The sequence below is a fragment of the Canis lupus genome, chromosome 2 (genome assembly GCF_011100685.1).
Source record: "Canis lupus familiaris isolate Mischka breed German Shepherd chromosome 2, alternate assembly UU_Cfam_GSD_1.0, whole genome shotgun sequence".
NCBI classification, from domain to species: domain Eukaryota; kingdom Metazoa; phylum Chordata; class Mammalia; order Carnivora; family Canidae; genus Canis; species Canis lupus.
Window position 1 is genome coordinate 33,126,963 of NC_049223.1, and position 24,824 is coordinate 33,151,786.

Sequence of the window (24,824 nt, forward strand, 5' to 3'; positions counted from 1 at the left end):
CTTTTTCTTGCACAGATGCGTTTCACGTATGAATTAATAAGTAAAATTGTGTTTGACTGGAATTCAGAGACAAATGTTTGTGTCCCATTTTCCCCTAGGTACCGACTGCCAAGGTTTCAGAGTTAAACCCTAATGCTAAAGTGTGGGGGACCCCTGTGCTGCATCTGGATGCGGGTAGTGCAGCAGACGGCGGTGTGAGTGCGGACTGGGAGGAGTCTTCAGGCCCTTGCACAGACTGCGGCCAGGAGGGTGAGTTATGAGCATGAGTATGATGAGGAGCACCTTTGCTCTCAAGGCTTTGTCTTTGTTCTCATTTAATCCTTCTGTAAGAAATTGCTAATTGGGTCACCTTGCTGGTTCAGTTGGTAGAACATGCCACTCTGATCTCGGGGTTATGAGTTGAAAATAAGTTTTTAAAAAATTGAAAACAAAATTAAAATTTGTGTCGTGTGATTTGTTACAGTATTTAAGAGCCAGAGGATCTTTCACAATCAAGTTAAAAAATTGAAGTAACTGCAGCTGTAAGGTTTTGTTTTGTTTTAAGAGAAAATTATTCTTCTAACCATAAAATTTGGGGTAAAATTCCTAATTACAGGATTGGATGCCAATGGCGATGGTGACAAAAGTCATGACAATGTGGCACTATCGGATTTGCAGGAGTCAGACCAAACCGCTGTGAGCACTTTGGCTCTGGATCACTCAGAACATGAATCTCCGCCTGAAAATAGTGAAACTGGTAAAGATATTTTATGAATTCATTTTTATGTAGAATGTGAGCTTTTTCATGTTCCTTTTTAAAATTTAGCCTGTTAAGTCTTTCTCTAATCATTGTGCCTTTCATTGCTTCCTTTGATTCTACTTTAAATTCCCTCTTAAGTGGATACAGAGATGAAGAGTTCTAGTCAGGAAGGGGCCACAGGGTGTATAAGATCTGAGCAGTTCCTGAAAGGCGGGTCTGGTTTAATTAGGAGAAGCAGAAGATGAACTGTAGGGTGAGGTGTCAGTAAAAGGTCAGAGAGGAAACATTTGTGTTGAAATCGAGAGTCAGACTCCAAGGAGGTTGGTTCTTTTATGGAGTATTTAAGGCTGTTTCAGAAGAAAAGAGCAGGGGGAAGAGAGTCGTTCTCTTTGGGACCAGGATGTGGGCCAGTGGAGAAATACCGAGGGTGATGGGACATGATGGCTCCCCTCTGATTTTGGATCCACTGTTATATAAAAGACCAGCCACATTTTAAAGTCCCAGCAGACTGGGGTAGGCTGCACTCTGATCATTCACAGTGGGATGGGGTAGCTTGAGTGGGAGAAATCCTCCCCTACACTGGCTAATAGGAATCGAGTGGACCAGACGCCTGTTGAGCGTGTTGATCTCTCAGGTGACTGTCTAGAGCTACACTTGTGTTGGAGAAGGCCCACCTTCCGCTTGCATTGCTGCTGTCATTTACCAGGAGCTGGTGTGGTAACACCCGATCTTGCAGTGGTCTGGTCCTGCACACCAGACTTCCACACCACAGAGGTGTGTCAGTGTTCTTTTTCCCCTGAAAAGATCAGCCCTGTGAAGACCTTGCCTTCACTGTGGCTACTAGCCCTCAGTGTTGGATGCCTGTGCTGTGATCTGCCTCCCACGCCCCCCCCCCCCCCCCCGCCCCCGCCTCTGCCTGTGTCACCCAGAGCATCTTCCCAGTAGTACCTTCTTTCCATCAAGTTCTCTGCCTCCTGTGTGCCTGTTCCTGAATGGATCCACTGTGGCTGGGTTCGGGATCACAGACTTCCCGCTGGCCCTCGCTCGGCACAGCCCCACAGTGCTGCCACAGGGCTCAGTGCAGAGAGCTCCCGAACTGCTGTTTGGCGCCTTCTGTTTTCTCCTCAGACCCTAGCACGCTCCTCTGCTTAATTTTTTGGGGATATAGAGCAATAATGAAGTATAATTGATGTACAGTAAACTTCACATATTTGACGTGCATCCCAGCATTTCTGTAAGTTTTATTTTCCTTGGTTTGAAGCACAGTGTTGAGTCCGTTATAGAGTTGCCGGTTTGCCACTCCTGCACTGATTTCTCTACCAAATTTGGTAAGATGTATATATACCTGTAACACCATCGAGATCATGAACATATCTGTCACCACTAAAGGCTTCCTGTGCCCTCTCCCTGCCCTGGGCAACCACTGATAGGCTTTCTGTCACTCTGGGTTAGTTTGCATTTTCTAGAATTTGATATAAATAGATTTTTATGACATGTGCTCTTTTTGTCAGGCTTCTTTTACTTGGTTTACTAATTTTGAGATTCATTCACATAGGTTGTGTCTTCTTATTTCTGAGCAGTATTCCATTCCATCACATGGCATGGTTTGTTTTCCCATTCACTTGGTGATGAATATTTGGGTGTTTCCAGTTTAGAGCTATCACTAATAAAAGAACATTTATAAAGCAAGACTTTGTATAGATGCATGTTTTCATTTCTCTTGGGTAAATGCATAAGAATGGAAGAGATGGATCATATGATAGGCTTAACCTCTGTCACAGTGCCCTCTGTATGCTCATTTGCCGTGGATAGGAGCCCCTGCTGCTGCACATTCTCATCAGCACTTGTTAATTGTAGCCATTGGAAAGGTAGGTAGTTGAGTCTTACTATAGTTTTAATTTGTGTTTCCTGATGAGTAGTGGTGTCAAACATCTTATCATATGCATATACTATTTTGGTGAAGGGTCTGTTCCGGTCTTCTGCCCATTTTCGTATTGAGTTGTTTTATTACTGAGTGTTGGGAGATCTTTATACGTTTTGTATATATGTCCTTATCAGATTTATAATTGCAAATACATTCTCTCTCAGTCTGTGGCCTTTGTTCTTCTAACAGTATCTTTTGAGAAGTCAAAGTTTTTAATTTTGTACGTAGTCTAGGTTATCAGTTTTTTTGTTTCTTTTATGGATCCTGCTTTTGGTTTTGTACCCAAGAAATCTGTGCTTAATCCAGTCACAAAGATGTTCTCCCAAGGGTTCTGTAATTTTAAATTTTACATTTTTAAGGTCTGTGGCTCATTTTAAGTTCATTGTTGTATATAGTGTGAGGTACACAGCAATATTTTCCCCCCATGTATAGGTATGCAACGGTGTAGCACCATTCGCTGGAAAGACTCCCCCTTTCCATTGAGCTGCCTTTGTGTTGTCATCAGGATCGTTTGTCCCTACACATGTCGGTTTATCGCTGGACTGTCTTTTCCATCCATCTGTTAAGTCTGTTTTCACAACAGTGCCACACTGTTTTGATTACTGTACATAATTCTTAAAAACAAGTGGTGTTAGCTTTCCAATTCTGTTCTTTTTCAGAATTATTTTGGCTATTCTAGTTCCTTTTCATTTCCGTACAAGTTAGAATGAGCTGGTTACTGTCTCCAAAATGCTGAGATTTTTATTGGGATTGCATTGAATCTATAGATCCATTGGAGAAAATGGACATTTTTCTCCACTTGGTTAGGTCTTTAATTTTTCCACTTGGTTAGGTCTTCTTTAATTCCTTGTGGCTATAGTTTTTGCTTTTAGCGTACTGGTCTTCCGCATCTTTTGTACTTAAATATTTATCTGTTAGTATTTTATATTCTTTTTTGGTGCTATGTTAAAGCAATTTTTAAAAAATTTAATTTGGGATTATAACAGTATATAGAAATGTAATTAATTTTGGTAAATTAATATTCTTTGGAAACATGTTAAGCTCACTTACTAGTTGTAGGAACTTTTAAAAAAAAAAATTATTGATTCATTAGAGACACAGAGAGAGAGGCAGACACAGGCAGAGGGAGAAGCAGGCTCCATGCAGGGAGACTGATGTGAGACTCGGTCCCAGGACCCCAGGATCACAACCTGAGCCAAAGGCAGCCCCTCAACCACTGAATGACCCAGGCGTCTCAGTTATAGGAACTTTTTGTGGATTCCATCACCGTGTCTTCTACATAGTGTCATGTTACTTGTAAATACATTCAGCTTTATTTCCTATCCCTTCTGGTGTCCCTCCCTCCCTTCCTCCCTTCCTTCTGCCTCTTATTTCTTTGTCTTGCCTGATTGCCCTGGATTGAGCTTTCATTTCAAAGGTGAACAGAGGGGTGCCTGGCTGGCTCAGTCTGTGGAGTGTGTGACTCTTGATACTGGGGTTGTGAGTTCGAGCCCCACAATAAGTAAAATCTTGGAAAAAAAAGTTTTAAAACAAAGGTGGACAGATCATGAGTGGAAACATCTGACTGATGATGGGGGAGAAACATTCCATTTTACCAGTAAGTGTAAAGTCAGTTTTGGTTTTATGCACATGACCTTTGTGAGGTTCATGAAGTACCCTTCTGTTAGGATTTCCAAGAGTTTTTATGAGGAGTGGTTGTTTGAATTTGTCATGCTTTTTTCTCCGTCTGTGGCGATGAACATACTTTTTTTTCTTCTGGTGTGTTAGGATGATTTCTCATGTATTTAATCCACCTTATATTCTGAGATAAGCTTCACTGGGTTATGATGTAACATGCTTTTGATTAGTTGTTGGATTAGATTGGCCAGAATTTTGCATAAAATTTTCATAGCTGTGTTCATGATGGATGTTGTTGGTCTGCAGTTTTCTGTTCAGTATATTCCCTTCTATGCAGTTTTGTGGAAGAAGTTATCATTTCTTTTTTAAATGAAGAGGAGCCATCTGGGCCTAGGGTTTTATGTGAGGGAAAGTTTTCAGCTACAGTTTTTGTTTGTTTTTAAATAGGCTCCATGCTTGGGCACCTGGGTGGCTCAGTTGGTGAAGTGTCTGCCTTCGACTCAGGTCTGATCTCAGGGTCTTGGGATGGAGTTCCATGTGGGGGGGTGTCTTTGCTCAGCGGGGAGTCTGATTTCTCCTTCTGCCCCTCTCCCTTCTCTTGTGTGCTCTCTCTCTGTTTCTCAAAAATAAATACATAGAATCTTTAAAAAAAGAAAGAAAGAAAGAAAGAAAGAAGAAAGAAAGAAAGAAAGAAAGAAAGAAAGAAAGAAAGAAAGAAAAGAAATAGGCTCCACACCTAGCGTGGAGCCCAGCGTGGGGCTCAAAACCACAACTGTGAGACCAAGACCTTAGCTGAAACCATGAGTCAGACGCCACTGTCTGAGCCACCCAGTGCCCCTACAGTTTGTTTCAAGTCGGGCTACTCAGGTTGTCCCATTTCTTTCTGAGAGAGTTTGTTTCCTTGGGTCTTACAAAGATTCAGCCCACTTCATCTCAAGCGTCAACTCCATTGCTTAGAATTGCTCATAATGCTTTGTGTATTCACCCTCTGTGGGATCTGTAGCTATGTCACATCACTCATTACTGTTACTGGTAATTCATCTCATCTCCCACCCTCTCCCCCGCCCCCCTTGAATCTGTGTAGAGGTTTGTCAATTTTGTTGATTGTCGGACAGAACCAGTAATTGGTTTCATTGTTTTTCCTCCTTCCTGTTTCCTTGGTTTTCTTCTGATCTTTATAATCTTTCTCTTCATTACTTGGGGTTTAATTTTTCTTTCTAGTGTCTTACAATGGAAACTGAGCTCATTGATGAGAGGCAGTCTTTTTCTGAAGTAGCCATTTATTTCCATAAATCTTCAAAGTACTCTTTTAGCACAGTTTCACAAATTCTGGTACATTGTGGGTGTGGTGGTGTTTCTGTGTTCTTTTTTTTTTTTTTAATTCAGTTCAAAATTATCTCTGATTCTCTTTTTATTATTATTTTTTCTTTGGTCCATGGGTAACTTAGAAATCTGGTATTTAGTTTCCAAATATTTGGGGATTTCCGGGGGAATTTTTTATTGGTTTCTAATTTAATCTCCTTATAGTCATGAGACATAATTCATCTGACTTGAATCCCTTTAAATTTATTAAGATTTGTACTGCGACTCAGAATCTGGGCCACCTTAGTACATGTTCTTTTTGCCCTTGAGAAGAATGTGTATTTTGCTGTTGTTAGGGGGTGCTCTGTAGTTACCACTTCTGGTGGTTTTCATTCCTTTGTGTAAATCCAGACTTCCTTCTGGTATACTTTTGCTTCCACCTAAAAGACTTAAATGTTGTTTCTTGTAGTGCACATCTGTTGTGATGGATTGGTTTTCAAAACCATCTTTATTTTACATTCATTTTTACTTGGTGTAGAATTCTGTGTTGTCAGTTTGTTTGTTTGTTTGTTTGTTTATTTATTTATTTATTTATTTATTTATTTATTTATTTATTTCAACCCCTTTGTCTTTATCAGTGGTTTTGGGCATTTTCATCATGATGTAACTTAAAACATTCTTTGTTTCTTGTGGCAAGTGTTCATTGAGCTTCTTGAATCTGTGATTTATAAATGTTTTCATCAAATTTGGAAGATTTTGGCCATAATTTCTTCAAATGTCAATCCTCCCCCTCGGTGCCCCCCTGGCCACTTCTTTTCTTTCATGATCTCCGGTTATTCCTCTATTAAGACCTTTGAAGTTGTCCCAGAGTTTACTGAACCTCTGTCTTTTTTTTATTTTAACATACATATTTAAAAGTTTTATTTGATTGACAGAGAGAGAGGTACACAAGCATAGGAGCAGCAGAGGGAGAGGGAGCTTGAAGTAGGCCTCGATCCCAGGACCCTGAGATCATGACCTAAGCTGAAGCCAGGCGCTTTACCCACTGAGCCACTTAGATGCCCCATCCACTGTTTTTTTGAAAATTCTTATTTCTTGGTTTCATTCTGGAATGTTTCTGGAATATCTTCCAAGTTTATTAGTCTTCTACAATGTCTAATCTGTTGTTAATTCCATTAAGTACATTTTTTATTTCTATTTATTTATTCGAGTATATTTTTAATATCAGATGTTGTAGTTTTCACCTGTAGAAGTCCTATTATTAGGGTCTTTTAGACTATTTTTCAGGTTTCTACCTGACTTCTGAAGCATTTGCACAGGTTCAGTGTTTACACCTGGAGAGGACACTGTGAGTTAATGGGTCACAGTTCTCTGCTTGACCTTCATAGTAATTTTTGGTTAGGTGTTTAATGTTTTTGTGTTTCTTTAAATAGTTTGATTATTGTTCCAGGATGCCTCTAACTGACTTGGAAACAGTTTGATCCTTTTAAATCTTGCTTTAAGATTTGTTAGGCAGGGGATGCCTGGGTTGCTTAGTGGTTGAGTGTCTGCCTTTGGCTCAGGACGTGATCCCAGGATTTCAGGATTGAGTCCCGCATTGGGCTCCCTGCATGGAGCCTGCTTCTCCTTCTGCCTGTGTCTCTGCCTCTCTCTGTGTGTCTCTCAGGAATAAATAAATAAATTTGGGAGAAAAAATTTTGTCAGGTAGGAGTGGAATGGTGCTTAGTCTGGGGCCAGTACTTCCCACCCCTAGGGACACCATACTCTGTGCACCTGCCGCATTCTGGTCCACTTGGCGGGAACAGACACTACTTCTAGCCCTGTGTGAGGGAGAGATGCATGCTACTTCTCATCCTTTGGGGTGGTTCTTCCACCATGCCAGCGATTGCCTCACACCATTGCAGTGAGTGGGCCGCCTACTTGAGAGGCCCTGTGTCCTTTGCACCCTGTCCCGGCACCTGCTCTGTCTCTTCATTCAGCATGCCCCCCTGCTGAGCCCGGGCCTGGGAAAGTTGTATGTCATATCTTTTAGGGACTGATGTTCCTACACCTGGAAAACTTGTTTTATTTACTCTGTTTTCTTTTTCCATTCAAAAATAATTTTTTTAAATATTTTATTTATTTATTCATGAGAGACACACGGAGAGAGGCAGAGACACAGGCAGAGGGAGAAGCAGGCTCCATGCAGGGAGCCCGACGTGGGACTCGATCCCGGGTCTCCAGGATCACGCCCTGGGCTGAAGGCGGCGCTAAACTGCTGAGCCACCTGGGCTGTCCCAGAAAGTATTTATTCAAAACTTACCGTGTGCCACATTTACTTGGGATATGTCTGTCAATATAACTGATGAGAGCCCCTGCTTTACTTGAGCTTTTATTTGTTTGGTAGAGACTGACAATACACATAGTAAGTTTGTGATAGATCATGTAAGAGGATGGTCACTGCAGTAGAAAAGACAAAAGCGTAAGGATACAGTGTAAGCTTTATTGAGGTGTAATTGACAAGTGAAAGTTGAATATATTTAAGGTACCCAGTGCCGATCATTTGGTATTATATATTCACTGTGAAATGATTACCGTAACACATCATTACCTCACAGAGTGTTGTGTTTGGTATACTGAGAACACATATCTACTCTCTCAGCAAGTTTCAAGTATATAGTACAGTATGGTTAATTATAGTCACCATGCTGTACCTGAGATCCCCAGAACATCTTCATTCGTCTGATAACTGCAAGTGTGTATCCTGTGACAAACCTCTCCCCATTGATCCCACTCTCCAGCCCATGATAACCATGGATCCACTCTCTGGTTGTAGGATCTTAACTTTTATGATTGCACATACAGGTGAGATCATGAGGTTTTTCCCTTGCTCTGACCTATATCACCTAGCTCCGGGCCTCAAGGCTCATGTCTCACATGGGAGGATTCCTCCTATTTTATGGCTGATACCCCATTGTGTGTGGATATCACATCTTCCTTCCCCGTGCATCTGCGGACGGCCGCTCTCGTGGGGCCTGGGTCTCGGCTACTGTGAATAGTGCTGCAGTGAACATGGGAGCGCAGGGAGCTCTTCAGGAGCTCTTCAGCGCAGGGAGCTGTTTCATTTCCTTGGGATATATGCCCAGAAGTAGGGTTGCTGGGTCATAGGGCAGCTCTATTTTTACCTTCTTGAGGATCCTCCTTACTGTTTTCTAGAGTGGCTGCAGCAGCTTGCATTCCCACCAGCAGTGGATGAGGGCTCCCCTTTCTCCAGTCCTCACCAACACTTGTTATCTTGGTTTCTTGATGATAGCCATCCTAACAGGTGGGAAGTGATAGCTCATTGTAGTTTAATTTGCATTTCCCTAATGGTTAGTGATGTTGAGCACCTCTTCATGTACCTGCTGGCCATTTGTAAATCTTTGGGAAAATGTCTATTTAGGTCTTTTTCCCATTTTTTTTTTTCTTTTAAAGATTTTATGGAGAGAGAGTATGAGCAGGGGCAGGTTGAGGGGCAGAGGGAGAGGCAGACTCCCCACTGAGCAGGGAGCCTGACGTGGGGCTCAATCCCAGGATGCCAGGATCATGACCTGAGTGAGCTGAAGGCAGACGCTCAACTGACTGAGCCACCCAGGCGCCCCGCCTTTGCCCATTTCTAAATCAGGATTTTGTTTTGTTTTACTATTAAGTGTGAATGAGTTGCTTCTATATTTTGGATATAACCCATTATAGATAGAGCTATTGCAAATATTTTCTCCCATTCCGTAGACTGCCTTTTCATTTTGTTGATAGTTTCTTTTGCTGGGCAGAAGCTTTTATTTTGATGTCGTCCCACTTGTTTGTTTTTGCTTCTGTTGTCTGTGCTTTTGGTGTCACATCCAAAAAGTTGTTGCCAAGATCAGTGTCGAGGAGCTTTTTCCCCATGTTTTCCTCTAGGAGTTCCACAGTTTTAGGTCTTATGTTCATCTTTAATCCATTTGAGTTGATTTTTGTATGTGATGCAAAATAAAGGTTCTGTTTCATTCTTTTGCGTGTTGCTGTCCGGTTTTCCCAACACTTATTTGTGTCTTACTCTGTCATCAGTGTCTATGGTTTTCAGGGTACGGGTCTTTTACTTCTTTGGTTGGATTTGTTCCTCAGTATTTTGTTCTCTTTGATGCAGTTGTAAATGGTTTTGTTTTTCTCAATCTCTTTTTCAGGTAGTTGGCGTTCATGTGCAGAATTGCAGCACATGGTGCCACGTTACTCACACTTCCCCAGGGGTCTTCATTGTTTTTTCTTTTCATCCCTCAGACTGGGTTATGTCACATGACCTGTCTGCGTTTGCTGAGTCTTCCCTGTGCACGTTTGACCCTGCTGTGGAAGCGCTCTCTTGAGTTCTCAGGTCTTGTGCTCTTCAGCTCCAGGGTTTCTGTTTGATTCTTCTCCGTGGTTTCTCTTTCGTTACTAAACTTCTTATTTGTTTCTGCATCATTTTCCTGATGTTATTTAGTTGTTTCTGTGTGTGTTCTCTTAGATTTTCATGGACTTTCTTTAAGGTGATTATTTTGAATCCTTTGTTAGGCCAATTGTCCATCTGTTTAGAGCCCAGTTAGTTTCTTTGGGTGGTGTTTTATGTACCTGAGTCTTGTAGCCACATTTTAATGCTGTGTAGTTGTGGAGCAAACACCTCTTCCTGTCTTTACAGACTGGTTTTTGTCAGGTAGGGACGTTCTCCTGTGGATTCGGGCTGATGGCATTCCCTCTGCATTTGCAGTTATGATGGGTTGGAGCTGGGTCTGAACTGGAGTCAACGTTTGGTGAGCTTGTTAGCTGGCTGTGGATCTTGGCTGGTCCCCGGGGGCTGTGGGGGCAGGGATGATGGGTATATCTCTGGGTGGTGCAGCTGGGAGAGGTTGAAGCCAAGTCATAGGTTCACTTGAGGACCTATTGTCAGCCTCAGGTTGGCTGGCCTGTGTCCAGAGGTACCAACTACAGGCATTTTCCATGGGAACTGTTGGCCAGCAGGCCTGCTCAGGATGGCTGGAGATGGCTGGAGCCTAGTTCCAGGGCCCTTGTAGGACTTGCAGTCTGCCTGAGTATGTCAACTGAACTGCAGCCCATTGGGACTGGAGCTGGGTCATGGGCCCCTGTGGGCTCCCCAGCCAGGCATGAGGTCTTGTGTGCCTATGATCCCGGGCTCAGGTGGGCAAGGCTCCTCCTTGCCAGATGATGCTGGGGACCGGATGAAGCCAAACAGGGTCATGGCCAAGTCCCGAGGCGGCAGAGGGTTTCTGGATTTGTGGCTGGGCCTGTTGGCAAGTCAGCTGCCTAGATGCAGGTCTGCCTTTTCAAACAGCCCTGCTTAGCCTTGGACTGCACCTGGGTTTCAATGTCCTCCCTGATGCCAGAGCTCCCATAGGGTGCTTTGTTCCGAGATTGGATGCCGGGTTGTTGCTAAGGGGAACATGAGTGGGAATCTTCCTATTTTGCCATCTCGTTGCTGGCACTCCCCCTCCATCCTCAGCTATTTCGCTGGTTGTTCTCTCTTGCCTAGAAGCTAATGACCTCGTGTCAGTCTTAATTGTGAAGAGAACTTTACTCCCTGGTCACCTATATGTCTCACAGCCTCTGTCTGTGACCCCCTACTCCCTCGGCTGTGTGAGGAGTCTTCCACGTAGCTCTGTCCTCTTACGTTAAATGAGACCGCCCGCACACCCTGTCTTTCCTGAGCAGAACTCAGCAGAAGCATCGTCTGGACCAGCTGTTCGCCTCCCGGGTCCTCTCATGCACTGTCCAGATAGACTGTGGCCATAGCCTCATCCCCAGCACCACCATCCTCCGGGGCTCCAGTGACGTGGTGCTGCCAGACCGAGTGTGGAATCTGGGGCTTCTATCACCTGACCATGCCATGATCGGCATGCCTAGGGGTCAGTCCTAGAACTCGGCTCTTCCTGTGTTCTTGGCTGAAGTCCTACCCTTACCTGGAATAGTCTCAAACATAGTTTATCCTTGATTGTTACATTGGCATCCACACAGGCTCTTGGCTTCCCTCTTGTGCCGTCACTGTCCATCTTCAGCGCAGAGCAGAGCCATCTCTCCAAGATGTAAATTGGTTTCCTGTCACATTTAGGTTAGATTTCTCCTCACTGTGGCTTGCAAGGCCTGCTGGGTGTGACAGCCAGCCTCCCTGACTCTGTGGCCTCATTCTTAGTGTGGCCCCTGTTTTCCCTCCCGGACATGCTGGCCTCCCGGGTGTTGAGGGCCCCCAGCCCAGTGCCATGCCCTCCTGCACCCCCTGCTAGACAGCGCGCTCCCCACATCCCCGGCTGGCCTGCCGTCTCCCCACCGGTGCTGCTCCGTGCCACATCTGGAGCACCGTGAGGCTGGCCTACAGCAGCCCCGGCGTGCTCTCCCCGTGCCATGGGGTAGCGTCCCTTGTGTCTGAGTCTGTCTGACTTGATGTGTAATGTTTGTTTATTCAACTGTAGGTTGCCTGTCCCACCAAGAGCTGAGAGGTTGCCTTCTTGAGGCTGAATAAACAGTGTTGCAGTAGTGACTGGCATGCAGGAGACCGTACATGTCTGAAATCTGTGGCGGAAAGTGCATTTAAATGAGTGCTCAGGAGAGGCCTTTCTGGACAGAGGAATGACATTAGATTGTGGTTTCAAGGGCCATTTGTAAGCTCTAGTTTCATCAAGTCCATTAATTTTATTTTCTTGTTTTGAGTTGGTTGGGGTTTTTTTGTTTGTTTGCTTTTGCTAGTTGGGGTTGGATTTTGTTAAAGCTCTGTATGAAACAGGCACAAGCTCTGTCTTTATTTGTTAATAAATACCCTACTTTGACCTTATTTTTTGATGGTCTTTGACTTTTAAAATTTAAGCGTTTGTTGTCAGAAAATTGCACATATAGTATTATTCAGATCTATGTAGAAGTGAATGAAAAACTGTTAGTTCTTAGTGTTTTGGTGCCTTTGATAATTCTGGCCATCCTAAAAGTGGGGCCCTCGCCTCGTGCAGAGTGCTGGGGAAGGTGGGGGCCTCAGTAAACTTCAGTATGAAAATCCTGCTTTCATGGTGTGTGGGTACCAGCCGGTGCCGGGGCCTTGCCCTGACCTCCAGCCCTCTCTAGTCTGTGACTGGTGCCTCACGGGACACATGCTCAGACGTTGTCCACTGTGTCATCTGGCATCTTAGGACAAGTGTCTGCTAGAAGCTGGTGCCAGCCTCTGTGTCCTGTTGAGGGTCTGCTTATGTGGTATTCTCTCGTGGGGTTTCTGAAGCACAGCACTTATCTGTAGCTCTGAGTGGCTGGATGTTTAAAAAGCAAGTTCATAAGGCTCCAGTAGAGGGACTGCATGGTCCTTAACAGCCTGTGTGCTTACAATCCCCAGCCTTTATGTTTTTGGCCTGAATTTGTCTATTTCCTTGTTTTTATTCTTTCCTTTTTATTGTATTGTTTTAGTGTCTGTGTTCTTGTAGACTACCTGAAAGTCCTTTTTCAATTATGACAGGGTATTAAACTTACACTTTTTTTTCTGGAGGGGAAAGAAGTACCTGTAAACCATGCTAATAAATCTTACTCTACAGATTATTTTTGAAACTATTGTTTTTGTTTAGGAGAAATAGGATTTTAAGCTTTTTTTGAATCTGATTTCTTTTGTTTTAGTAGGTAAAATAGTGATTTTATTACTATCTGCACAGTGTAGATGAATTAATGTGTATATTGAAAACATGAGAATCTGTGTTGAATCATCTGCTTGGTAAATTTTAAGCCATTTTTCCTGAGGTGATCATTTGTTTTATGTAGGAGGAAATGAATCTCAACCAGAAAGCCAGGAGGACCCCCGAGAAGTACTTAAAAAGACATTGGAATTCTGCTTATCTAGGTAAGGATCCTAGTGGTTTTTCTAGAAGCCACTGTCTCAGGTGTTGTGCACTGGTTATGATATACAGATGGGAAACTGTTGGGAAGGGTATAGATCAGCTGATACCTCGGTCTGTGTGTAGCTCTTCATAGGAAATGGAGAATGTGCAGTAGTCATAGCTCTGACATGGTGGAGAACTGGGCCTGGTTCCCTCGGGTCTCCACAGGTCCATCGTGATGGGTCCGTACCTGGGGGTTGCTTTTTGAAATTCGAGTCCTGGCCACCCAATGTCCCCCAGTCCCAGGGAATCAGACTCTGGGGGCGGGGCCTCAGTTCATCCGTCTCAGAGACACTGTTGAGCACAGTGACGTCTGAGGACTCGTTTCCTATGCTAGTTCTCCCGGTACGGCAACCCTGCACCAGCTGATCGCTCTGTTATTTTCAGTTATTCTTTGTCCTGAGTAGTGCCTTTTTGCTGACAAATGGAAGAGAACCTTTAAAGTTCAAAGTGGCAGGACCACACATACAGGAAGATGGGATTGGGTGGTGGGTCATTTTCTTTGAGTGTGAAGGTAACTGATAGGCCACGTGTAAGGTTTTTGCTCAGGGATGGCAATTTTTCAAGTGTTTCTCCGGGTCGGCCTCGAGACATGCACAGAGCATCTGAGGATGGCTGCTGTAGAGACCATGGGGCCGTGTGGATGGGACAGGCGGGGTGGGGGGCGCCCCAGCTTTCCTTTCTGGCCCACAGCTCCACAGTTAGGACCCCTGCTCACTGCCTCAGGGCATGCTCTGAAAGGACAGCTGCTGCTGTGAGGCTGTGAGGTGGCGGTGGGGTTGGCACCTCACACAGCCCTGTCCTGCCTCTCCTGCACTCCCGGAGGGTGGGGACTTAGCAGCATGGCCCGCTGTGGATCTGCGTCTTCATGGATCTTCGAGACTGTCCTCGACCTTTACTGGGACCTGTGTCAGTGTTGGGATGTTTTGAGCACATTGTCCTGTTTATGGAGACTTCCGAGAAGCATGCACCACAGGCCCAAACACCAGCAAGTGTTTCACCTTCCCCTGAGCTGCTGGTGCCTGCAGCTTACCTGTCATGATGCCAGGGCCTGTGTTCTTGGTCCCGTTTCCTCCTCTGTAATTCTGGCTGCCCCTGGCTGGAGCTGCAGCTCTCCTGGCATGTGTTCCAGGTGGCACAGCAGCCACCTGGGCACCAGCCTTTCCATAGTTTCCTTAGCTTTGTGTTCTTTCAGCTGAATTTTCTTATCTAAAAAAACTGTGTTTTTTTTTTTAATAAAATCTTTTTTTTTTTTTTAAAGATTTTATTTATTCATTCATGAGAGACACAGAGATAGAGAGGCAGAGACACAGGCAGAGGGAGAAGCAGGCATCACACAGAGAGCCTGATGTGGGACTCAATCCAGGGTCTCCAGGATCACGCCCTGGGCTGCAGGCGGCGCCAAACCGCTGCTGCGCCACTGGGGCTGCCCAAAACTGTATTTTTAATAAGTGAGGCAAACACCGTGTAGAACAAACATGTAGAACTATAAATACATGTTTTAAGGGTTTCCCCACTCATTAGTTGTGATTATAAAAAGTGCACTGTACTTTTGGCTTCCCTGCCCTCCCTAAATGTCTTTAAAAATTTTTACCTAAGGTCAGAGAGATGACAAGAAACAGTTGAGGTTCGAACTCTGATCTAGCTCTGAAGCACTAATGTGCCATGCTAGTTTGGAAGCTTCCTTTTAAAGAAGGATTAATTAAAAGCTGTTGTCTTCTCTGTGCAGGGAGAACCTTGCTAGTGACATGTACCTCATATCGCAGATGGACAGCGATCAGTATGTGCCAATCACCACGGTAGCTAACCTGGACCACGTCAAGAAGCTCAGTACGGACATGAACTTGATTGTGGAAGTGCTGCGGTGTAAGTATACGGCAGTGTGGGCTGACTCGGACCTGGCCTTCAGGTCCCATAGTCGTTTAGTGCTGAGGTACTTGACGACAGGCAGGGTCGTCCCACACCTTCCTGGTTTTTCTGGTCCCTGTGGCTGGGGAGGTGCATCGAAGGGCTACATACCTCAGACCCAGGATGTCGCAGATCACAGGGCTGGGGTGAAGACAGGCTTCTGCAGAGACGATGACGGCTGGGATGTTGCTGAAAAGTACAGTAAATGCTGGTGTTTAACGTAAAGTACAACACGTTCTCATTAGCATTCTAACACCAAAAAGGCCTTCTTTAAATTTCAACTTCCTGCTAAAGTTTTGGTGAAATATTACTGTTTTACTTTAAAAGGGTGTTGTGAATGAAGTTATTTCTGGGACATTTGGCAACATCAGAGGGAGGTTTAAACATCCTGTCAGAGACCCACAGAGGTTCAGGGAGTATGGGCTTGTAAGCTGTGTTGAGGTGTCTACAACCTAACCATTTTATGTATGTTGTGAAAGTCACCATTGGACAGAGGTTGTAACTGATATGCTATGAACTCCACTGCGTGTACGTGAAGTGCACAGCTGGGTCCGGGTGGACTCCAGTGTACGTGAGTGAAACCATCACTGCCCGGGGTTTTCTTAGCGCCTTTATAATGCTTCCACCCCTACCTGCCACCACCAAGCATGGCATCACTGGGGAATGAGTTTTAAATTAAATATACATGATTATTTATATAATATACAAATATTATATATAATATAATTTATATTATAAAGATAAATATTTATAATATAAATATATATTATATATAATATATGTTATAAGTGTATATGAATATGTACTTATTTATAAGTATAGAAATATAAAAAATAAAAAACAGTATATAAACTTATAAATTATATTTATAAATATATTATTATATAAATTCATATAATATTTTATATTAAATATAAATATCGGGTATCTTTTTAATTTTAGGGATTGTTTTAATTATAAAAAGTCACTTTCTGTAACAGGACTGCAAGTACCAGATGAATTATTTCTGTACCTTCCCCTCTCAGGGCTGTTCTGAGTCCTTCCAAACAACACGGTATATGCTGTGTCCCCCTACCCCAAATATTTTCAGTGAGGACACACCCATCATGCCTCAAAGCCCCACTTCCCTGTGTCACCACTATGACTTTCCATCACTGATACGTAGGCCGTAGTGTTTACGTACCGTCTCTGGCTTGGCTGACAGGCAGTGATGATGTTTTCTTGTGTGCATCTGACTTAACAGAAGAATAGGTGAACATCTTATCTTAAAACTTAGCTGGACTTCTATTCACAGATCGCAGTTCACTACTTTGTGTTCCTAGGCAAACTTTGTAAGCACATAGTGAAGACATGAGCAAACACCGTCTATACAGTTTGCTCATAACTGAGCAAACTATAACCACTGTTATAAACCACTGTTGCCCAAATTATAACCACTGTTGCCCAAGATAGCTTTATGTGTTCCAGTGTTGCTTTGTTTTTCACATTCTGTTCAGAACAGAAATCTGTTTGATGGATCAGTTGAGTTTGGTTCTGTCTGACCCACTTAGAAAGGCGAGTGGCTTTCCTAACCTAAAAACACTTTACTTGGTTAACGTTCTTTGTTTATTATTAGAAATCCCAGATGTCGATATTTTGTGTAGGCATTCCTTGGAATTGGCTGCCCCGTGGCCAGTCTCCCGGTTGATGCTTGTTGGCTAGGAGTCATTCATGCAGACCACGAGGATGTTCAGTTGCCCTGTGTGTTTGCTTCAGGGAGCCGTTTGTCTCCATGGACAGACAGCCCTCTGCTGTCTAACCTCTCCACCCCTCCTCCACCTTTCCTTCCTGTGCTGGTAGGGAGGGTCTTGAGTTGTAGTGGTACCTCCTATCCATCTTCGTTCAGCTCTTTAATGTCTAATTGCTTCTTTTCACTCCCATTTTTAGATAGAAATATATGTGCACATGTAATAACCTAATGAATAGAGTGTAGTTAGCATATTAGTTGTACTTCTGGAGAGGGTGACATACATAAGCCTCTGTGAGCAGAGATCTCCTGTTTGCATCTTAACCCCATCTGCAAAATGCCCAACATAAAATTAGATACACAGTAGATATTTTTTTTCACAGTAGATATTTGATAACATTTTGTTTTAATTTGAATATTTGCTCGTTCAACACCAAAATTCTAGTGTTGATTGAATTGCATAAATTATGTCTTTATATCTTAATATGCATGGTACATAGTGCTGCAGGGTACAGAATGTCTGATTCAGATGCTTTTACACTTAATGTAGTTGAAATTCCTAATTTAAAAATAGACTCAGATATTTGTCACCAGAGTATGAATAAATACATTACGATAGTCACACAGTGAATACCAGAAAAACTAAAATGAACTCGGCCTATATTTTCAACAAGACTCCATTTAAAAAAATCATAATTCTGAATACCAAAGCCTATTTCAGATATGTATAGGATGGTAACCTCTGTATAGAGTTTAGATAGGAGTAAAATAGAACTCTGCTTTTCGTGGGTTCAGAGGTAAAAGAGTATAAAGATCTGAGCAGGACCGACCCTCCTGCTTAAAGATGAATGTTTATGTCCGGGGAGTGGGCGGGATAGGGTAGGGGGGGCGGCACCTGAACTGGGTTCCAGACCCTGGGGTGAGAGGCACAGTTTCGCCAACCCTGTTTGTTTTGTTTTTATAGTTTTCTTGAGGTAGAATTTACACACCTTAAATTGCACATGGTTTAAGTGTACGTTTGTCAAGTTTTGACATCTTATACATGCGCACAGAACTCCCATAATCAAGACAATGAACATACCGTCACACCCCCACCCCCACCCCCCAGAATTTCCTCCTGCTTCAGGCAACCACTCATCTGCTTTTTGTCACTATAGTTTTCATTTTCTAAAAACTGTGTGTAAATGAAATCAGTCATGCAATAGTCCTTTTTTGGGAGGGGGTCTGGTTTCTTACACTCGGCATAATTGTTGAGTATTATCAGTAGCTTTTATAGCCTTTTATTGCTGAGTCATACTCCATCTCGTAGGCAGACCACATTTGGTGTATTCACCCAGTTGATAAGACTTTGGTTACTGCTGGGTTTTGACTACTACGTTAAGATGTAAAAGTCAGTGTGACAGAGGCTTCCGTTTCTCTAGGTCAGTAGCCTCGGTGAGTAGCCGGGATGGTATGGTAGGGGGGTTTTAACTTGTGAAACTGCCTACCTGTGTACAGAGTGAGTGTCACCTGCGGTGCCAGCACTTGGTGCACATGGGCATTTTACTTGCAGATTTCCTAATTTTATCTCATTGTAGTTTTAATTTATTTCCCTCATGCCTGGTGACATCGAACAATCTTTTCATGTGCTTGTTTATGCAATCCTTTTATTTTTGCTGAAGGGTCTATTCACGTGCCCCCCTCTACCTACCACCATTTTATTAGTTTTCTTATAATTGAGGTTTGACGGGTGTGTGTGAAATTTGAGATCTGCATTATCTGTTTCCTGGATATATGCTGTTATCCAGGTATGTGATTTGCAAATACATTTTCCTGGTCTCTAGCTTCTCTTTTTTATTCTAATAATAGTATCTTTTGAACAACATAGTTTTGGACTTTTTGTATAGTCCAATTTATTGATTTTTTTTTCTTTTATGTATCTTGGCTTTTGGTGTTGTATCTAAAAAAAACTGTGCTTAATCCAAAGTCATGGAAGTTTCCTCCCAGAAGTTTATAGTTTGAGGGTTTATGTCTTTAGGTCCTTGGTCCATTTGAAGCTACTCTTTGTATGTGGCTTGTGGTATGGATCTCAGTTCTCAGCCCCCTCACATGTGGGTCTGCAGGTGTTCTAGCACCACTAGCTGAAAGGGCTCTCCCTTCTCCACTAAGTTGTACTTGGTGCTGTTGTCAGCATCATCTGTCCAGCACCATGGGTTTATCTCTGGGGCTGTGTTCTCTTTTGACACCTACACTGCAGTGTCTTGGTCACTCTGGCTTAGGTGCGAAGTCTCCAACTTTGCATTTCCATATGAATTCTAAAATCAGTGTTTCAGTTTTTCAGAAATATTTTTATTGGGATTGCATTGAATCTATAAATCAGTGTGGGGAGAATTGACATCGTAACGATAGTGAGTTTTCCATTCACTGAACACAGTATCTGCATGCATTTACTTATATCTTTTAAAATTTTGTCTTGGTAATGTTCTGCACTTTTCAATGCACAAGTTGTCCATATCTGACATGATATATGATGATTTCCTGTCTTTGACACAGTTTTAAATAATGTGTTTATTACAGTTTTGCATAGGTGTTAGTATGTAGAAAAACAATTCATTTTCATGTATTGGTCCTGGATACTGAAACTTTGTTAACCTCAATTCTAGTTTTTTGAGAAATTTTTTCAGTCTTCCATTCCTGCTGTTGGTAACCCTGTGTGGGGGTGGTCAGCTCTGCGCCCAATTGTGATCATGCTGTGTTGTGACTGGAATCCACGCATGATGTGGTTTCACAGATGTGACAGCAAAACAAAACAGCACACAAAGGAAGGTGTATAGAAACTGTGAGGTCGGAATCCAGCCTCTCTGTGTTAGCACTTGCCCCAGCACCAGCCTCCTTGTGCTGACCGTGGCCTGTGGTCTGGAGGATGTCATCACTGGGAAAAGCTGTTGGGGCACACATGGTACCTTCTGAGTTCTAAATAAGAAGTAAGAGTAAGACAGAAAATGATTTTTACATTAGGGGCTTGTAGAAGAAAAGAAGCTAATAACTGAGTTGTGATCTACATGTAGTTGTTTGAAAATCCTTGTTTCATGCTGTTAAATTTATTCTAGCTCCTAAAGGATTTTTTTTTTTTTTTTAATTCTTGTGTTCCTTTGTTTTGAAAAATGTAACATGCAGGTTGGGCATAAAACCTGATGGTTTGTGTTGAGGTAACCCACTGTATATATGTGTCTTCAGGGTGTTTAGTTAAATACAACGTAGCACATCACACTGTAGTGTCCCTATTATGTCGTAACTAGAATGCAAATGATTTGTTTCAATATTTGTATTTTACCTTTCATTTTTCTTCTCTTTGTAGCTTTACCATTAGTCCAAGTGGATGAGAAGGGAGAAAAAGTAAGGCCAAATCAGAGTCGTTGCATCGTGATCCTGCGTGAAATACCCGAGTCCACTCCTGTAGAAGTAAGTCTCCTTGGAAGGGTGCTCAGATTTTTTTGTGTGTGTTTTTGTTTTATTTCTGTTTACTTCTGTGTTTCTTGGAGGGTATATTTTAAAGTATATGCACAGCAACACTTTCTTTCCAGGACTTACACACTGTAAGTTACAGTGTGATTTGTTTATTAGAGTGGTACTCAAACTTTTAAATATTCATTTAAAAATAACAAAATAACCCACAGGTTAAGATAAGATATTTTTATGTTAGGTAAATATTTTTAAAAGGATTTTATTTATTTGAGAGAAAGTACGTGCAAATGGAGGGAGGGGCAGAGAAAGAGGGAGCAGCAGACTCCACGCTGAGTGCAGAGCGCAACGTGGGGGTCCGTCCCACGACCCTGAGATCATGACCCGATCTGAAACAAGAGTGGGACACTCAACTGTTTGAGCCACCCAGGCGCCTGTGTGTTAAATAACGTTTCAGAACAAATCTCTCCATGACAAGAGGGGGATTCTCTGAAGAGCGCAGGGAATGTGGCCTGTTCCTGAATCAGGCTGACCTACCAGGACCAATGCAGAAGTTGGCACAGTGAAAGGCTGGGACATCTTTTTCATGTAAATGGATCTGCAGATCGTTTAATTTGAAAAGTACCAACTTGGGCAATAAACTTAGGAAATGACAGTATTTGATAGTGGCAGACAGTCATGAGAAGTCGTCTGCCATTACTGCTTGGCTGTAAAATCTCTTGCTTGTCCAGATACTTAAATTGAGGTGGACCGTAGTAAAAACCTGGCCGTTGTGGCCTGAGACTACAATGAGCCTTCCTGCAGGGTTCCAATGGAGTCAGCTCCTGATCTGTGTAGAGCGTTGGGGCTCTCTGCCGCCAGGACTCTTCGAGACCCCAGGAAGTTTGGTTTGTCAGTCACAGGTCTTTGTTAGGCCCGAGTTACTCAAGCTGCGTACATACTCAGAACCGTCTCCGTAGGGGAAATGGATGAGTGTGCGTGCAAGTGAAGATTGTGACAAACCTAGGGTAAGAAGTTATACTCTTCTTGACTGGCATTGTTCTAACAAATTTTACTTTCTGTTCAGCTCAGGCTGTTTTTCCTAGTTTTATATGTGAAGAAAAGTAATTAGGATTGAATTTTTTGTCCTGTTTTTTTTTTTTTTATTAAAGTTTTAAATATGAAGGATCATCCTCTTTCTTTCTGCCGAGCTGGATGTGTTTATAAACGCACAATAATATTTAAAACACAGGTCCTGAGAGATATTTGTAAAGACTATAACCGAAAAGGATTTTCTACTTTTGGCTGCAGACATGGATGTTGGTATATTTCTATTATGCCAAACACACGCCCTGTGTCTGTTGTAAAACTTGAACCATAGAAGTTTTAAGAGAGACAGCTCAGAGGAAAAGCTCTGACAAATGAAGGGTTGACAAAGGAAAGGGAAAAGTGGTCGAAGGCGAGCTGACTGAGAGGGCAGGTGGCTTGCGGAGCGCTGACCACGCGGAGCCCCTCTGCGGCAGCCATGCTCTTGTCCGTGGTTGGACACTGCTTTCAACTGTAGTTCGCTTGGTTGATTAATAGTCTTTTATGAAATGGCCCTTCTTCCCTGGTAATAGTTCACTTTGGGATCGGTGTAACCGCTCTGCATTGTTCAGTCACTGCTAGCGTGGCGTGGCACGGCCTGGTGCCTGTGCCCTTAGCCCGTTTGCGTCTTCATAGTTTGAAGGACTTCCTGTGGGCGCCTCGAGTCGGGTCGTACTTTTCTGAGCTAGTCTGAAGATCGCTGCCAGCTAAGTGGGGAGTTTGGACTGTTCTCATTTCAGTCATCAATCACGTCCTTGGGTTTAAATTTGCTGCTTGTTTCCTCATGGTCTATACTGTTCCTGTGTTCTTTCCTTTTCTCCCTTTCTTTTGGGTTAAATTCATTATTTTTGTCTCCTTTTTTGGCTTATTAGAAATAACTGTTTTGTTTTTGTGGCTGCTTATAGGGGTTGTGGTGACATGTTTAGCGGGTCTGCACCTGCCTGTAGTTAATCTCGCCCTGCTGCCCACCCTCTGCAGCGTCCGTCTACCTCCCACGCCGCCCGGTGCTGTCACTGTGACACCACACAGGATTTTGTTGTCTGCTTCAAACAAGTCAGTTTTAAAGAGATTAAAAATGAGGAGACTATGTTTCCTATTTATCCCCATTTACTACATGCAGTGCTGCTCCTGCGCGTGTCTAGGTCTGCGGCTCCTCTGGCCTCCTTGCTGCCCCCGTAGGCCTTTGTTTCTTGTGGCGCAGGTCTCCTCTGCTTTTGTGTGTCTGAGAAATTCTTCTCTTTATTCTTTTATATATATTTGTTTGTTTTGAAGAAATCTTTGTCTTCCTTTATGGAAGATATTTTGCTGGGTGTGGAACTCAGGATTGACAGGCTTCTTTCCCTTCCCGTGTCTAAAGATGCTGTCTCCCATGTTCTGGTGTGCGTTCTTTCTGAGGCCGGCTCTGTCATTCTTCACTTCTTCCTCTGCATGTCACTGCTCCCTTTTTCTTAGCGCTTTGAAGATTTTAAACAATTTGATGATGATGCACCTTGATGTAGCTTGAGAGTCTCTTGAGTGGAAGTTTCCTGAGCTGTTATTTCTTCACATACTTTGTTTCTTCTCTATTCTTTTCAAAGTTCCTGACTAACTGCTAATCCTACTTAGTACCTTTCTTGTTCCAGTTCTTTTGGGTCTTTTTCTTTGCTCCTCCATGTCTGTTTAACATACCCAGTCTTTATCTTTTGGAATATAGAACACATATCTAAGAACTATGTTAATATCCTTGCCTTTTAATTCTATCATCTATATCATTTCTGGGTCTAATTTGATATTTTTCCTCCTTTAGATCATGTTTTTCTGTTTCTTTGTGTGCCTGATAAATTTTGACTAGATCCCAGGCATTTTGGATTTTACTTTATTGGGTACTGAGTGTTTCTGTATTGTTTCCTGGAACTGATCTTGAGCTTTGAGGTTCAGTTTGACCCTTTAGGAGCATTATCAGGTGGAAGCAGGGCCCGTTCTTCCCCACGCCGAAGCAGTGTCCTTCTGCACGCTGTGCCTTGAGGTCTTATGCATTGGGAATGTTTTCCACTCTGCCTGGTTGAGGGGAGACACACTCCCTGTCCCTGTGACTTCTGCTGCTGCTCCCTCTAGTCGTTTCAGGGGGCTCTTTATGCATACTGAGCCCAGGGAGACCCCCTGAGAGCCCTGCAGGTGTGATGCTGGATCAAGCTCACGTCCTGGCACTGGGCTGTAGGGTCCCCATGGGCGCTCCAGGCTCACCTGCCCAGCATGGCCTGAGCTCTGCTATAATTGTTATTTCATATATTTTGTCTTTTGTCTTTAATTATTTCGACGGGAAGGTAAATCTCATCCATTTTGACCAAAAATAAAAGTTCAGCTGATGTTTAAATTTCTCACATTACTGCCCTGCTTCCCCAATTGTGCAGTTATCAGCTTTCTGGTACAGTGAAACAAAATTTTCACATTAATTTAGCTTAATGGTATCTTGGTGTACTAAGAAAAGCTGTAAGTACTGTACTTACTTCCTGTGGCAGTAGGGTTCTGATTCTGAGCCACACTTAGCTCTTCAGGTCTTCTGAAAGACCTTTACTAGCCATCAGTATGGTAGACTGTAAGCACTGCGTGTATGCACCATTTCTCCTGGTGAGGACAAATGTGCTTTCGTCGAGAATTAATTTTTACCTTTCTATTTCCCATAGGAAGTAGAAGCACTATTTAAAGGAGACAATTTACCGAAATTTATAAACTGTGAATTTGCCTATAATGATAATTGGTTTATTACATTTGAAACAGAAGCTGACGCACAGCAGGTAAGCTGTTCCCACCCCATGAAGTTCAGCGTTACCAGTACTTAACAAGTAGTACATGAACTGAATTGGGGACTGAATCGGGGCGTTGAGATCACTGCTGCATTATTGTCCGAAGTTTGATTATAAAGTGCAGAGGAAATCAGGTTGTAGAGACTGAAATAGGTATGTTTGTGGACACAGTGTTAGAGGCGATAGATAAAGCCTATGACATTATTTTCCAAGGACGTGTAAGACAGGCAGCATATGAAAATGAGTTTTTTCATCTGGACAGAGAAAAGTTTTAATACTTGGGAAGTGTTTTGGGAAACTTGTACGTAATTTTAACTTTGATAAGGCATCACTGTATATTGTAAGATAGTTGGAAAGGCCCCCGGGAAAGCTCTGTGAGGAGATCAAGGAGTTAAGATGCTCTCCCTGGCCTAAAAGGAGGAGTCTTACTTGGGGG

The 24,824-nt window shown here is 43.1% G+C and overlaps 1 protein-coding gene across 4 annotated transcripts in view; it reads left to right on the forward strand.

Moving 5' to 3' along the window:
• The window catches only part of LARP4B (La ribonucleoprotein 4B), a 94,190-nt gene that overhangs the window by 45,033 nt on the left and 24,333 nt on the right, over positions 1 to 24,824 (forward strand). For all 4 annotated transcript variants that reach the window (XM_038530230.1, XM_038530229.1, XM_038530231.1 and 1 more), the window contains 6 exons: positions 99 to 249; positions 596 to 736; positions 13,350 to 13,428; positions 15,195 to 15,331; positions 20,437 to 20,540; positions 24,269 to 24,379. In XM_038530230.1, the coding sequence (XP_038386158.1) occupies positions 99 to 249; positions 596 to 736; positions 13,350 to 13,428; positions 15,195 to 15,331; positions 20,437 to 20,540; positions 24,269 to 24,379 (723 nt within the window). The remainder of the gene's footprint in view (positions 1 to 98; positions 250 to 595; positions 737 to 13,349; positions 13,429 to 15,194; positions 15,332 to 20,436; positions 20,541 to 24,268; positions 24,380 to 24,824) is intronic.